This window comes from Microtus oregoni, unplaced genomic scaffold (genome assembly GCF_018167655.1).
Source record: "Microtus oregoni isolate MIOR12 unplaced genomic scaffold, Mior012 000055F_ref0000237, whole genome shotgun sequence".
Taxonomy (NCBI): Eukaryota; Metazoa; Chordata; class Mammalia; order Rodentia; family Cricetidae; genus Microtus; species Microtus oregoni.
Genome location: NW_024543831.1, coordinates 12,014,427 through 12,030,387, shown reverse-complemented (window position 1 = coordinate 12,030,387; position 15,961 = coordinate 12,014,427). Strand labels below are relative to the sequence as shown.

Sequence of the window (15,961 nt, the reverse complement as noted above, 5' to 3'; positions counted from 1 at the left end):
GCTGACCCTTAGGAAAGTTACTTCCTTCTACTCTGCACAAAAGAGCATTAGCTTCCCTCCCATGCTACAATGAACTCTTTGTTCAGGGCACTTGGTTACAAAGTACGCTGCATGGGTACTATTCTTTTTCTTCCTGTTTATTAAAGGACACTTTGCCAACTTTAGAGATGAGGAAACAGGAGCTAAAAGAGATCACAGAAATGGCTCAGTGGGTGAAGGCAATTGTCACAAAGCCAGAAAACCTGAGTTTGATTCTCAGAACCCACATGGTATGTGTGGTGACAAGCACATACACACAAAACACATATTTCTTTTCTAAATAAATCATAGGACTAAATAAAAAAAAAAAACAGAGCTAGGAAGACACATAAATGGCACTTACAAACAAGTCTTCCAAGCCAGGCCAGGCGATGCAGACCTAAAATCCCAGCTACTGGGGAGACCGAAGCAGAAGGATTCAAAATTCAAGGCCTGCCTGAACTGCAGAGTGATCTCAGAACCAGCCAGGGCAACTTAGTGTGATCCTATCTTAAAAAGTGAAACAAAAAAGGAAAAAAAAGAAAGAAAGAAAAGAAAAGCAAGAACAAGGGCAAGACTTGTTCAAACAGTAAACCTATATCTCAGCAATAGAATGTTTTGCCTGGTGGGGTTCTGGGTTTGACCCTGAGAGAGGAAGGAAGGAAGGTCTACCAAAGTACGAAGCTGAAGATGTTTCAGAAGCAGATGGTTATGATCCTGTTATGCTTGCTCAAGCACAGTGAGAGCTCCTACACAGAGTTGCTCGCACAATTCCTTTAGTTACAGAATATGTTTCAAGTGAGCAACGGGATTTATCCACTAAGCTGAATTCTTGGTTCAGACTCAAAGGCATTTAGGTCAAGTCTTCAGGGTACAGAAAGAAGCAATGTTAAGATTTATTGAGAAATTATGAATACAGCAAAAGTATGCCCACTATAATTAACAATATTTGATAAAAAATTAAGACAGAAACACAGGAATAAACAAGGCAAACAACAGCATGCTGTGTACAACTTCATGAATGGCACTAAGTACTTATTGAATTAAACATACCATTTTTCTCATGTATCTGTACAATGGAATTATAGGATTGTTGGGCCCGTGCTAGATTATACTGATTCTGAAAAAGAAATACACATTATTAAATCAAAACTGCAGCCAGATGAAAGCCATCAGAGTAAACTTACAGATGCATCACTGCTGAGCTTAAAAGGACATTTTCATTTCCAGAGGATTTGTGTTACTAACTTTCCATAATTGCTACAATTTTATAAGAATAACAAAACCAGAATTGTACTTCACCAAACCCCACAAACTTCAGAGTTGTTGTTTAAAGTCTTCCTACCACTGGTCAAGCAGGAAAGTTTATAATCCTAGTATGTGTCTCCACACTATCTGATCAAGTCAAAGGAAACATATTTAGATGAGTAACGCCCCAACTCTTCCTTCTTACATCCAAAAGGACAGTCCATGAGATGCTGCTTCCAGACAAGAAGACACTAAGCTCAGGTGCCATGCATCTAAATATTTGTAGTTAGAAATATAAAGAATGCTCACAATTGCCACCAAGTCACCTCCTTTGACTAAAATAAGGAATTTTGTCTAAGGCACCAAGGGACTGAATTTTGTTCCTCAGGCATGGATGGCCTACACCTAACTTCAATTACTATCAGACACACCTACAGTAGCACATCATACAGCCTGCTGCAGAACAAACACACAGTAATGAACAATGACAAGATGTAGATAGAGACATTATCCCTTCCTGATATGGGATGCCCCTCTGTATGCTGTGATTACCATTAATGAATAAAGAAACTGCTTTAGACCTGTAGCAGGGCAGAACTTAGGTATGTGGAGAAAACTAAACTGAATACTGGGAGGGAGAAGGTAGAGACAGAGAGAAACCATGGAGCTGTCGGAGAGAAAAGCCAGTTGGAATCTTGCCAGAAAGCTACAGCCACGTAGCGATACACAGATTAATAGAAATGGGCTAAATTAATATGTAAGAATTAGCCAATAAGAAGCTAAAGCTGATGGGCCTGGCAGTGATTTAATTAATGCAGTTTCTGTGTGATTATTTTGGGGCTGAGCAGCCAGGAACGAACAAGTGGCCTCCTCTCCAACACCTTCCCATCCCCACTTCCCTTACTCAAGTTAGCTACATTTTCTAGTTTCTTGTACTTTTCAAGGGTGAATGCTGTTGTCCAAAGACCAACCCTGTATACATTTGCCAAATGGTAAAAACACCTAGAGAGGAGCTGCTGCGTCAGGACCCAGCCTTTGCCATGCTGAGGCTTTGCTCAAGTGTTCCATTATGACTGCCAAGACCATCTGTATGCATCCCTACAGAACTTCCCAGAAGTCCCTCACCACTGACTAAAGCCACACCCTCCCTATGGTCTCATTTGCTGGTTTACTATTCAGTACAGCTGACCAAGTCTATGCATTTGTGAGTCCCTTATTTTCATTTCTGTACCAGTTGTAAACAGATGCTGTTTTCTACAGAGTAATCTAAAGCCCTGCCATCAGGCACCTAACACACACGCACACACACACACACACACACACACACACCACATGGCAGCAAAGAAAAATTTTAAAATACTTTCATGGGCTATGGTTCAGAACACTTGCTGCTCTTCCTGAGCACCAAGGTTTGATTACTAGAACCCCATATGGTGGCTTCCCACTCCAGTTCCAGGGATCTGAGGTCCTCTTCTGGACTCTGAGGACACCAAGCATGCATATGGTGCATTGACATATAAGAAATTTAGACAAAAACATCCATACACATTAATTTTTTTCCAGAAAGAGAAAAATAAAAGAGAAACAGACTAAGCATAACAAAATATACACAACATACTCTCAAATGATCATGGGATACTGTGCCCACTCTGCCTCTACCATTCTGGACAGCAGACACAGTTGATGGTTAACCTCCACTTTAAGGTCAGCAGCAGACGTCTGCTTACACCTTCAATAATCTCTCCCTTTTCTTTTAGTTGGTTTGACTCCTTTGTAACAGTGAGTTGGATTTTTGATCTGTTGTTATTTTCTGTTTTTATTTTTTAATTAGCATACAAGAAACTACGTACCAACATTTTTTAACAAGATAGGTTTTGGTGGATTCTGCTCTCTCTCACCTTCCCTAGCCTAGTAACTTCATTGCCTCCAGTCTCTCTTCTTCCTCTTCCATGTCCGAGGAGGTTGTCCTTTCTCCTCCTCTTTCACTACCGTTCTGAGCCCTCCTTTAGCCCTGCACTGTTGCTGCTGTCCCAGACACTGCAGAATTTTATTTTTAAATCCCATTTAAGCAAAGGGCTGTATAAATCTGAAATTATACAGAACACCATGTATTTCTGGCATACTAACTTACCAGTCTTATTTAACTAAACTAGGGATCAGAGAGTATCTGTCTTTTTTTTTTCTTTTCAGCATTATGGATTGGCTTCACTCAACAACTTTAGGAGGGTTTTTTAGAATTTTACTATTGCCATTGTAGTTAAAAATTATTTTTACCTTTATATTTGATTTTTAACTATAATTCAGAAAGGCACTTAATTTCCAAATTCATCTGTCCTTTAATTGGTCTCTTCATTATTATCTTCTAACTTAATTTCATATTTGAATAATATGGTTTGGAAGGTAGCAAACCACAAGCTTTTTGTATTGTTTGCCTTGTCTTATAAAATAATCTGCTGTGATTTTTTTCTATTTTCCACGTATGGCTGGGAAGGAGACAGGGATCCAGTACTGGGCACAGGGCTCTGTTGGTTCCCAGACAGCCTGCTTGCTAGTACTCAAAGTCACACATGCAGACCTCTTTCTTTGCTGGCAGACTGGTCTATTTCTCCCTGTGGTTTAATTGAGGTTTTTCTCTTTAATTTTAAGCTACTTTGTATGTTCTGTTAAATTCTTCTTCAGATCTCTCTTAACACCATTCCTGGTCTTATTAAATGATCAATTTCACTATTCTGTTTTTAAATGTTTTCTTTCCTTTGGCTTTAAGGGTCTCATGTAGCTCAGCCTGGCCTTGATTTCACTATGTAGCCAAAATTACCTTGAATTTCTGATTGTCCTGCCTCCACCTTCTAAGTGCTGGGGTGATAGGCATGTGACCATGTGCCCAACTTCAACATTTCATAAATTATATTGCACTTCAAAATAAAGTTGCTATTTTGTTCTGTTTTTGTGTTTTGCGGCATTGGGGAGTGAACACACACTAAGTAAGCACTCAATCACTAGCCTCTAACCCAGTCCTTACCCCTATCTATGATCGGGTGCCTGGGTGGCCTAGTTGTAATCTTTAATTGAATTCCCTGTTTGTTTGATTTTAATCTTTGGGAAGCCTACAAGCTTCAATTAGAAACATGTTTCTGTGGAGGATGAGTCTGCTTCTGTGAGAGCTGTGACTGCAGCTCACAGGGAACCACAACAGAGCCTGTGGAGACCAACGTTCTTATATTTGGCACCACAACCTGGCTCATTATAAATACTAGACGAGGCTGCTTAGTCACTCCCTAGCACCGGAAAAGATGAAAATAAAACAGATCTTTCCTGGGCTTGTGAGCACCACTCAGGGTTCCACAAGAGGATGATGGAAACAAAGGGACACCTGTCCTGAGTGTAGAAGCAGGGTCAGCACTGCCCCGAAGACTGTGTACCCCAGGACTTCACTACTATTCACTAATGTTCCCTCTGTAACATGCACACTATGTACTTCAGCATGCCCTATTTTATGGTTTTGGAGATAGGGTCTCCTTACATATATCCCAGTTGAGCCTAGAATTCCTGTGTAGCCTGCTGGCCTCAAATTTGCAATCTTCCTTAGCTTCCCAAGTGCTGGGAACTACCTTTTCCGGAACAGGACTCTGTAAAGATTTATTACTTGTATAGCCAGCCTCCAGTTAATGCTACAGTTTTTATTTCCTACTAACTGAACAGGAAACAGCCTGGCTACCATCCTTCTAAGGCCATGCTTGTTCTCACTGAAGACAGACTGGACATCCACCTCTCCCAAGGCTGCTGCTTGCACAGAGCTACCAAGTTTTCAGCCCATTCTTCTAACCTGACCTTGATCATATCTGCTGAGAGGAACTCTGTTTTCCAGCATGTGTAAATTTATGTCAGTTAATTCAGCTTTTAGAAAGCATGTATATTCAATTACTTTCAATTAATAACTGACAAGATCATTTAAAATATTATATTTTGTTTTCTTGACTAAGACCAAGTGTAAATATTTAAAATACTCTAAAGTAATAAAAAAAATAAAAAATAAAAAAAATACTCTAAAGTAATAAATATATGGCAAAAACAAATTTGAAGAACACAAAATTCAAACCTCATCCCTAATCTGACCCCATCAGTATTTCAAAACACTTTATTAGAAACAATAGTTCTTAACACTTGAATGTCCTTCCAAAGACAGTCTCTATACTGATACATATTTACAGAGCTCCAGTCCTCCCCATTGCTGTCCCTACTACATACACATGCACCCACCGACATACATCAACAGCATGTTTTTAACACTACTGTATGTGCATGTGTGTGGGCACACGTCTCGGCATCCGTGTGCAATCAGAAGACAACTGTGCAGTTAGGATGTGACATTTTACAATAATGAGCTCAAACTAAACATGTCTGTGAATATGAAAGACTAAGTGGGGTTAAGGGACTGCAGTGAGCATCTTGTCTTACACATGTGCTTCCTGCCTTCACTCTCTAAAACAAGAAAATCAAATGAAAATTCAGCTGTCTCAAAAATAATTGAGACGGGGGCTGGAGAGATGACTCATCAGTTAAAAGCATTTGTTCTTGGAGAGGATCGGAGTTCAGTTCTGATTCCCACGTGGTGACTCACAACTGTCTATAACTGCAGTTCATCCAATGTCCTCTTCTGGCCTTTGAGGGCACCAGGCACACATGTGGTCCACAGCACATACATCCAGGCAAAACACTCATAGGTATAAAAATAACTAAACGTCAAAACTAGAATCAAGACAGAAATATGCCTCACACGTGACCTACGCTAGCTTGAGGGCACCTCAGCATGTCTGTGGAATTCTGAAGTACGTACCTTATTTGCTCCAAACTGCACCCGGGCCTTTCCTTTCACCAAGGTGGCATTGATCTGCATGATGACTGATTCTATAGAGTAGGCGCTGCTCCAGCCCTACAGGAAGAAAAAACACAGTGGTCTTCATAGTTCCCACTCAGGAAAACCTAATGAAACATCACAGAAGAACCCACTGACAGCAAACCCGTGCTAAAAAATTTGTAGCAAAGAGGAAAATATTGGACAATTTCTAGGATCATATAAACAATCCTGTGTCCTAAACATCTAAACCTAAATGAATTATAATTTTAAATAGACATTACTCTCAGTGGTTGTTCCAGCATGGACTGAGCTCAAAGTACAACGAAATTTTACCAGTTTACCTTAGATTTTGTTTATTAAAGTTGGTGCTACTAACATTTTTTTAAAAAAATTTAAGCTGCTACATTTAAGAACTTTGTTCTTAGAACCCAGATAATTTATGGAAATAGTCCACCAAGACTGAGAATTGTGCACAAGAGTTACCTGTTTTGTAAGAAGTTCCATACATAATGCTCCTCCACCCAACACGTACCTTTAAAAAAGAAAGCAAGCATACAAAATCCTTTAAATATAAATATTCCTTAACTTCTAAAGCATTACTAAGAAATCACACACACAAAATTACAAGGTAACATATAACAATGAAACTGTTGTTAGGGACATAAGACTGGGGCCCATTTCAAATGTTTATAATTGTTACTCTAATACAATCAACTTGTCAAACAAATTGAACAGAATAATTATAAACTTTTCCAATGTCAAAACTGTTTTCTTAGCTGGCATTCAAGTGTTCCTCTGTCCCTGCAGCTCTCCCTGCACCCTGTGGCAAGGCTGCAAACTCTGCTCTGCTGTCTGCCCTCTCCAGAGTTACACACAGCAGCAGGGAGCTGTACAGTCTGAACTGCTTTAGCTGCTTTGTTGAGGCAGCACAGTAGAGTGTGTCCCCACCCCAACACACTGAGACTCCACAGTGGAGCCCACAAACCACCTAACATAGCTTCACAAAATTTAAACTGTCTTCTTGGACTGAAAGTTGTGTTTTAGACATACTTCAGAAATTTTCAGTCAGCAGTTTTCCTCTTAGTAGTTGGACTACAAAAACAAAGCTATTTTGACTTTGCCTGGCAGTTTCTGCCACTGAACCCTAAGACAATAGTAGCATGGGGGTCTCTCAACTAGCATCACATCACCATCCTAAACTCTTAGTACGGTCAGAGGATCCGTCTCTCTAGAATGTTTTTCCTTTCTTTTGTGTATTATGTGGTGCATGTCTGTTATGTATACATGTTGGTATGAAGGCCAGAAATAAACCTCAGCTGCCTTCTCAATGAACCTGGTGCTCACCAATTTGGCTAGACTGGCTAGCCAATCAGTTTCAAGGATTTCTCCTTGGCCCCACTTCCCCAGTGCTAGAATTAAAAGCACAAACCACCATACCTAGATTTTATGTGGGTTCTGGGGATCTGAGCTCAGGTCCTAGTTTCTCAGCACACATTTTACCAACTGAGTCATCTCTTCCATTCCTAGAACATTTTTTAAATTGTTATTTCCTTTTTCCTATACCATTTAATGACAGGTGGATCCAATATCCATGGTTAAGTGTGCTTACCAGAGAAAGGAGGGGAAAATGACTTGTTACACAATTTATAATGTTATAGCAATTTTAGTGTTGCTATACTTGGCTAGGTGAAGGCTAGTGTTTTTAGCAAGAGATACAAAAGTTTAAAAATCGCCATTTATTTCCACCCTATGTTTATTTTGTGTATGTAAATATTTGGTTAGGTTACCTAATATTCTCCTTCCAAAAATGGCCCAAGTTTTATGGTAGAAAAGCTACTTTCCCTGCCTAATCCAAAAGCATGTAGGGAACGTTTAAAAGTAACAAAACGAATCTTACAATTCTAAACGTCTTTGTTCTGTGCTCTTAGCCTATGATCTCTACTCATTCTAACAGTATCTGTGAACAGCACTATAACAGCTTGCCAAAAGTAACAACAAGATCCCTAAGGGTTCACTTCAGCTTTTCTGAACATCACTCAGGACTTTGGGATTCTGACAGTGCAACACTTCCCAAACAACAAACCAGAGGACACCATCTCCTGAGATGCCAAAGTGAAGGGGGAAAAAAGACTAAAGAAATTTAGAATAAGTTATTTAGCATCTTTGTGGAAGAGAGATTTAGAAGAAATTATTTAGTGTCTCTGGAAAATCACATCAAGTCTCCAAGAAGTACCTTTGGAAAGAATATCACTTAGTCTGGTGTCCAAAATGCCTATTAATATACCACAGAACTTTTTGGGAGATACGGCAAAGAATTGGGCCACAGGCAGCTAAGTCAACTTTTAAAGGCGTATTCCCAGATCATGTTGTAGACATCTAAATGGCTCAATACATCACAAAAATGGATTTAAGGCCATGTTTTCTGTTTGTTTTTCTATTTAGCTGAGCTTTAAAGACACTATTGGCCAGTTCTGCAATATTCTGCAGTCCCATCATCAGTTCATACATATTCTGACTACACTGAGAAATCTTAGCAGGATGTGATCTCAAAAACATAGCATCTATACTTATTTGCTTTGCAGATTTGTTTCTATATTACAAGAGACTATTCTAAGAAGTTTTGAAGTCTGTCTTTAGGAGTCACCAGTACTATAAACAAAATGTAACCTACTACTCTCTCAAACACATAAATGATCAGCCTAGGGACAATATTTTTAGATTTTATTATTACAGTAGGAATCGCTTCACAAAGTGGAATTAGCTGAATACTTGAAAATTCTCAAAGAATTTTTCTTAAAAGATTTATTTTCATCCGTGTGTGCATATGCCTGCAGAAGCCAGAAGAGGGCGTTAAATCCCTTGAAACTAGAGTGACATGCAGCTGGAAGCCAACTCACGTGGATGCTGGAAACTGAAGTCAGGTTCTTAGGAAGGGAAACAACTGCTCTATAACTGAGCCATCTCTCCTGCTCCCCTACAAGCAGTTTAATGATTCCTATATGGGGGACTATGAAACATTTCATAACTAACTTGATCTTTTCCATGCCTCCCATAGCCTCCTAACTACAAAAAGAAGCAATATAAAATTCAGTATGGCTGTATGGCAAACACCTATCTACACTGGGATCAGCTCCAGTCAACTCAGGTTTCCCAGTTATCACTGTGACTGCACTCAATATCACAGGCCTATGGGAACCACAATAACTATAACTTTCCTGAAATCCTCAATGATCTATATTTGAAAATGCTTTTTCAAAAGACAGGATCTTAATAAATATTGACTACATTACCTAATATCCATATCTGGATGGATGGATGGATGGATGGATGGATGGATGGATGGATACTGTACAGCCAAGGCTAGCCTGAAACTCACAATCCTGATCAGATTCTGACAGTTTGGGATTACAGGCAGGCATACTCAGCTAAAAACCAATTCTTAAGGATCGATATCTATAAATAAAATCCATTATGATATCTACTTATAAATAACTAATTTGTACCAGCCTGAATGTGGACCCCAAGTCAGCGCTCTCAGTTTCATCTGGGGATGTCTTAGAAATGTAAATCCTCTGGCTCCCTCAACTGACTTGACACAAAATTGAAAAAATTCAGCAATCCTACCGTCCCAGTGTCCAGCCAGTTCTGTAAAGGACCCTGACACGCACAATCATAGAAAAGTAAATATGTATGTAACTTACCCTCCTGAGAGAACAGGTAACACCACTCGAACAAATGGAGGATCAAATGGAAAATTATCCTAGAAAAATGCAAGTTTAATCAATTTTAAGAACATCATTTTTAATTATGCAATATTTAGAAGGTTTTCAAGTAATCAATAAAAAATGTATCCTCCTATTATCTGGTAACATAAAGGTCATAAAAGTGAAATTAGTACCAAACTAAAGATGAGAAACAGGTAACTAAAAATGTCAAATATGGAATTCAAGTCAGGATAGAATAGGGCAGAACTGCATTAACTCACATTGTACACTAAGTAGCATGGCTGTGGGTAGGCCCAGAAGAGGAATGGAAGTTAGCAAACTGCAGAATGCAGACTCGCAGCAAGGAGGCAAGAGAAGGGGCTGGAACACACCAAAGAAAGACCTGGGCCTTCTGCACGTCAGGCTGGGCCCTAAGGGAAACAACAGCCAACTGCCCTCACAGGGAGTCAAGTCTGGCTCTCAGCCCTCTCCATCGCTGATTCTCTACATGTCCCCACTGCCTGTGGCCCTGGCAGGGGCAAATGTTAATCCCCCCGGGGAAGAATACAATACCGTAAACCCCTCTGCAATCTTTCACATATAATGTGCATCTTACTAAGACTTAAGACAAAAGGACAACACAATGAGAAGACAGAAGCAGAGCAGCAAAACCAGAGTCAGCAGGCACATGTTAGAGTAACCAAACAGCTGAGAGGAAGAGAAGAAGCAGCCAAACCTCGGCAGAACTGCATATAGTAAAACGGAATCCATAGGTTCTGGACTCTGGAGCTACAAGAACTAACAACCTAATGAGTGACTGAGACTACAGCAGCAAACTGCAGAAAAGAGATTCAGTAGATAGAAAAACACATCACAAATATCACAAACATCCAAAATGAAGTTAGAAAAGGTCAAAAGAGGTAGAAAGGGTGGGAAAATGCAAAAAAAAAAAAAAATAACAAGTCACAAGTTTTATCACACATTTAAGCCTTAGAAAGAGAACAGGGCAGAAAAACTGGATAAGAATTTTTCAAAGACCCCTGAAGTTTGGCCACTGTGAGCACTTTCAGGAAAGACTAGAGGTGAAAGGTATCTTCAGAGTTAGCAACTTGCCAACCTAAAAAATCTATATTCCTCAAGCATGCAGTTAAAGCCAGCCAAAGCAGCACATGCCTGTAACTCCAGCAATCAGGAAGAGTTTGAGACCAATCTGTGCTTCATAGCAAGACCTTGTCTCAAAGAAAAATCAAATCAAATCAAATTTTACCATCTACAAACTGTACTAAAAAGAAATACTCAACAATATTTTTCAGGCAAGAAAAAGATCATGCTATATACAACCTGAGAATAAGGAACATGAAAATTCCGAATCTGTCTGGTCCCAGAATCCAAGTGTAGAATGTAAATCCATATGTTGAGTACATGAACTCAAATGTTCTAAGGCTATGAGACTACAAGAGCAAAAAATGAATACTGGACTTTGACAATTCGAGGATATATATGGGAGGAGTAAGAGAACTAAGCTAAAAGGCAGGAAATGGTAGAGTCTAAAGAGTGAAAAATCTAAAGGGGTGGGGGACATAGCACAATAAAGTAGAAAATCACCTATAATGTGGTAGATTTAAGCCCAATATCAATAGTAACATTCAAAACAATAGCTAAGTGGCTTCAAAAAGTCAAAGATGATGCTGAAGAGATGCCTGGACCAAGGGAAGTCAGGTATGTCAGCACATACCGGTGACTCCAGCACTAGGGAGACAGGGACAGGGGGATCTCAGTCTAGGCAGAGGACCTGTCCCTTCTCTGACCCTAAAAAGGTGGAAAAACATCTCATCATGCGGATAGTAGCTAAAGCTACCAAGAGTGTTAGAAATTAGTTTCCTGACAACCAGGCCGGTAAAGCCACCCATAACTTCCCACAGCAGCTGGAAGGTGAAACGACTTCCTGCTCCTGTTGAAGAGAGACCAAGGGATGCTAATAGAAATTATGTCCACGATTGAAAGGGAAGTGATGCTATTTTTAAAACTCATTTTGAGGCAAGATAGGAACAAATATGCTTTATCCAATTATTTCCAAGAGGACAAAAAGTTGAAAAACAATTATCATACTTTCAGTAACTTTCCCTGCCTGCTCACAAGCTTTCCAGGAACATAAAAATTATCAAAATTGGCTGGGCGGTGGTGGTGCACACCTTTAATCCCAGCACTGGGAAAGGCAGAGGTAGGTGTATCTCTGTGAGTTCAAAGTCAACCTAGTCAACAAGAGCTAGTTCCAGGACAGCTAGGGCTGTTTCACATAGAAATCCTGTCTTTAAAAAAAAAAAAAAAAAATTCAATCCTCCCAGCAGAAGAGGCTCATTTCTAGTGGCTACAATGGATTATCTTAGATTTCTACTGCAAGTTAGAAAGACATCTGCCCTTTCATACATACAGCCAACTTTCAATTCTATCTCTAATTTAACAGATTAACAAAAACGTGGGACACACAGCTTGGAAGAACAGAACTATTATTAGAACGATCTCTAAACACATGATCCTGAATGATTAACTATAAAATCTCTTTTGATTACTTGAGAACTGCCTTCAGTTTCAAAAAGTAAGTCTACATCAGAGTTTAGAGACTTCTCCATAAACTGTGCTCTGGGATTCAATTAATAAAGATCTTTATAAATTCTAAATATGAAGAGACTATTCTTTAATATTTTCGTTTCTTCCTTCAAAAAATCTTAAATCCTGTTTCACCTACTGTACCACCAACACCATAAACAAGCTCTATACCATTTCTGGCTAGGACTACAGTCAAAGCCTCCAACTGGTCTCCTGGAAATTACTAGACACTATTCCCCAGCACTGCTGAAAGCGTGATGACTGTTCACGACAAAACTAGAAGCTGAGCAGACACTAAAACCCTCCATGAATGGTTTATACCACAAAGGGCAGATCCCAGACACTGTACGCTTGCCATGTTCTTCTCCACAGCCCAACAGCCAGCTCCCTTGTCCCCAGAAAGACAAATCCAGAGCCTTAAAGAACATGAGACAATTCAAAGTCACTTGGGTAAAGGAATGTGGACCGACAAACAATGTAACTGTGACAACTGCTACACTAGTCCTCTTCAACTCAGAAGAACAAGGCAAAGAGAAGCCCTGCATCACTTCAACGTAAATCCTCAAAACACCTCAATCTAGCGGAGGTTCTCAATCATTAGATTTTATTATATTATACATTAAATCACAACATTTTATCTAGATCTTTTCTTAACTTTTATTTTTAACATCTTCAAAATAACCAAGTGTAACACAAACTCAGAAAAGAACATAAATATACACCTTTACAAAGTATTGTAAAGTGGATGCCCACGTGACCAACACTCTAGTAGGTGAAAGTCTGCAAGCAGGATGCCCACAGATGTCCCTTTCTACTCAGCAGCTCCTTGCCCTAATATGTATAGTGACTGCCCCTTTGCTCTCTAGTTCTGCTGCCCAGGTATGAGCCTCAACTTCAGTGTTTCTGAGCTTTCTTCTTGCTGTTGCTTACCTAAAAAGTCTTCCTAGAATTTTTTTTTTCTAATTTTACCAGGTTCCCCTGCCCCATGCAATTTCAGTACAGTAGAAGTATGTATGTTTTATGGCTAAAGACCATTATAATGTCTAAGAATATCTCATTTAAAGGACCAATTTTCACCTACCTATACTGACAATGTGTATCCTATACAATACTAGTTTTACAAACTTTTGAACTCTATACAAATGGAACTAAACAAAATGACTAGGAATTGAGCCTAGTTCCTTCTGCTTAACACTGTATAGAAGACTGGCTTATCTTCTCAAATATGTGTATCATACAGATTCCACACTCTCCACTTTATGTAACTTGGGTTATTTTTGTTTTAGAGTTATGACAAGCAATGCTACTCTGAACACTCTCATTTATGTTTCCTCGTCTGTCTAAGCACTCACGTCTTGTGGAATATATATATCTCATAAATTTCCTGTAACTAGACAGGTCCAGTATCAACTTTTAATCCTAGCACTCGGGAGGCAGAGGCATGCAGACCTCTGAGTTGGAGGCCAGTCTGGTCTAGATAACAAGCTCCAGACGAGTCAAGGCTACACAGTGAGACATAAATCAAACAATCAATCAATCTATCAATCAATGCTGAACTATATAGGATATGAATATATTCTAGTTTCCAAGGCAGCTGAACCCATTAGAAGAACATGGAATCCCATTACAATATTCTTACCTTAAAAGAGAAGTTAAGCAAAATATATTCTATGCCTTCTTTTTCTTTTAAGATCTGAAGATCACTGTGCAAAGGACTATCAGAGTCAACCCTAAGAATAAAACAAAAGCCAGTTCAAACAAGGTTAGAAAACCCTTTCTTACTAAATTCCAACTGAACCAGTCCAAGAGGGACAACAGAGCCCCAGAGTAAGCTCAAACAGAAGTTCTAAAGTGATCCACAGTTCCAGAAAAAGATGGGTCACAATGGGCTCTAGTTCCTTGGGAACAAAGGGAATTTAAAATTAACAGTCATTTCAAAGAACAACAGCGGGATACATGTAATTTTTCAAACTCAAAAACGTTCTGATGATATACTTTCTTAAAATTATAATTTTAGCCAAGGAGTTTAAGGAAATAAATTTACCACTAGTAAAACCATGAAAAGTAGATCACTGCAAAAAATTCTTTAACACTTCTATACGTACCGCCTACACCTCCTTACTTCACAGAGCAACAGTACTGCACAGTTCCATATTGTTTCTAAGTTGTCACTGTCTTAAAATACTCAACCTTCCTCCCTGACTTTACTCAGGAAGCCTCAGAAACAGCTTCCTTAATCAATCTAACAACTACTTCCAGAGTAGTAATGTCCAGGTAAATGCCAGAATATAAAAGTATAAAATTGATGAGGCAAAAAAAAAAAAAAAAATTTCATTGTAGAAAGTAGATCTGCATAAGAGGCACTTACTTGTGTAGTTTGACATGCCAGTCATATAAGCTGTCATTTATTAGTTCCACTGAATAAATCCCTGTGAAGACACAGGCACATTGGTTATTCTTCATTTGATTATGTATTACTCTAGTGTAAATAAATTTACATATTAAATATACTAAATATCCAGTAACAGTCAATTTTTACTATTAAAATAATTAAAGCTGAGGTGGTGGGTGGTGGCTCTCGCCTTTAATCCCAGCACTCGGGAGGCAGAGGCAGGTGGATCTCTGTGAGTTAGAGGCCAGCCTGGTCTACAAGAGCTAGTTCCAGGACAGGCTCCAAAGCAACACAGAGAAACCCTGTCTCCAAAAAACAAAACCCAAAAAATAATAAAAAAATAAAGCTATCAACTAAAAGATACTTTAATGAATTAAAAAAACTGATTACTACTCACTTTCACTTAAAACATATTATGCAAATAATTTTTCTATGTATGCAGATACTTCTAAGAAAATAGAATCCTTCTATATAAACTACTTTAATCTTCACCTTTGAGATGTCTTTTTTCTCTGTCAGTCTTTTTACAGCATACATGTAACTTATTTTTTATTATTTGTATTATTTTATATATGTGTGTATCAATCTATGCCACATATGTGCATGCCTGTGGAGGCCATCATGGGCTCAGACACCCTAGACCTGGAGTTAGAGGCAGCTGGGAGCCTCTGACATGAGTGTTGGGACCTGAACATGGACCCTCCACAGAAGCTAAGTGCTCTAAACCACTCTCTAGTCCTTAGCCACACCCTAGCCAATCTTTAAAACAACTTCACATTAATTTTTGATGAATCCAGAATAATTGAGCCAATTATTCCTAAATTGGTTATTTCTTGCCTATTAATACTGCAATAATTTTTTCCCTCGGGCTCTATAGCACTCAAATCTTTTTTTTTTTTTAAGATTTATTTATTTATTATGTATACAGTATTCTGTCTGCATGTGTGTCTGCAGGCCAGAAGAGGGCGCCAGATCTCATTACAGATGGTTGTGAGCCACCATGTGGTTGCTGGGAATTGAACTCAGGACCTTTGGAAGAGCAGGAAGCACTCTTAACCTCTGAGCCATCTCTCCAGCCCAGCACTCAAATCTTACTGGATAATAAAGACTTTTCTCTTAATTCATACTGCTGAGGAA

General features: G+C 39.0%; 1 protein-coding gene across 4 annotated transcripts in view; it reads right to left on the bottom strand.

Moving 5' to 3' along the window:
- Ube2q2 (ubiquitin conjugating enzyme E2 Q2) overlaps positions 1 to 15,961 on the bottom strand; it is a 58,630-nt gene that overhangs the window by 2,819 nt on the left and 39,850 nt on the right. For all 4 annotated transcript variants that reach the window (XM_041638536.1, XM_041638535.1, XM_041638533.1 and 1 more), the window contains 6 exons: positions 14,801 to 14,861; positions 14,072 to 14,162; positions 9,823 to 9,881; positions 6,605 to 6,653; positions 6,101 to 6,196; positions 1,072 to 1,138 (listed from right to left, as the gene is read on the bottom strand). In XM_041638536.1, coding sequence (XP_041494470.1) covers positions 1,072 to 1,138; positions 6,101 to 6,196; positions 6,605 to 6,653; positions 9,823 to 9,881; positions 14,072 to 14,162; positions 14,801 to 14,861 — 423 coding nt within the window. The remainder of the gene's footprint in view (positions 1 to 1,071; positions 1,139 to 6,100; positions 6,197 to 6,604; positions 6,654 to 9,822; positions 9,882 to 14,071; positions 14,163 to 14,800; positions 14,862 to 15,961) is intronic.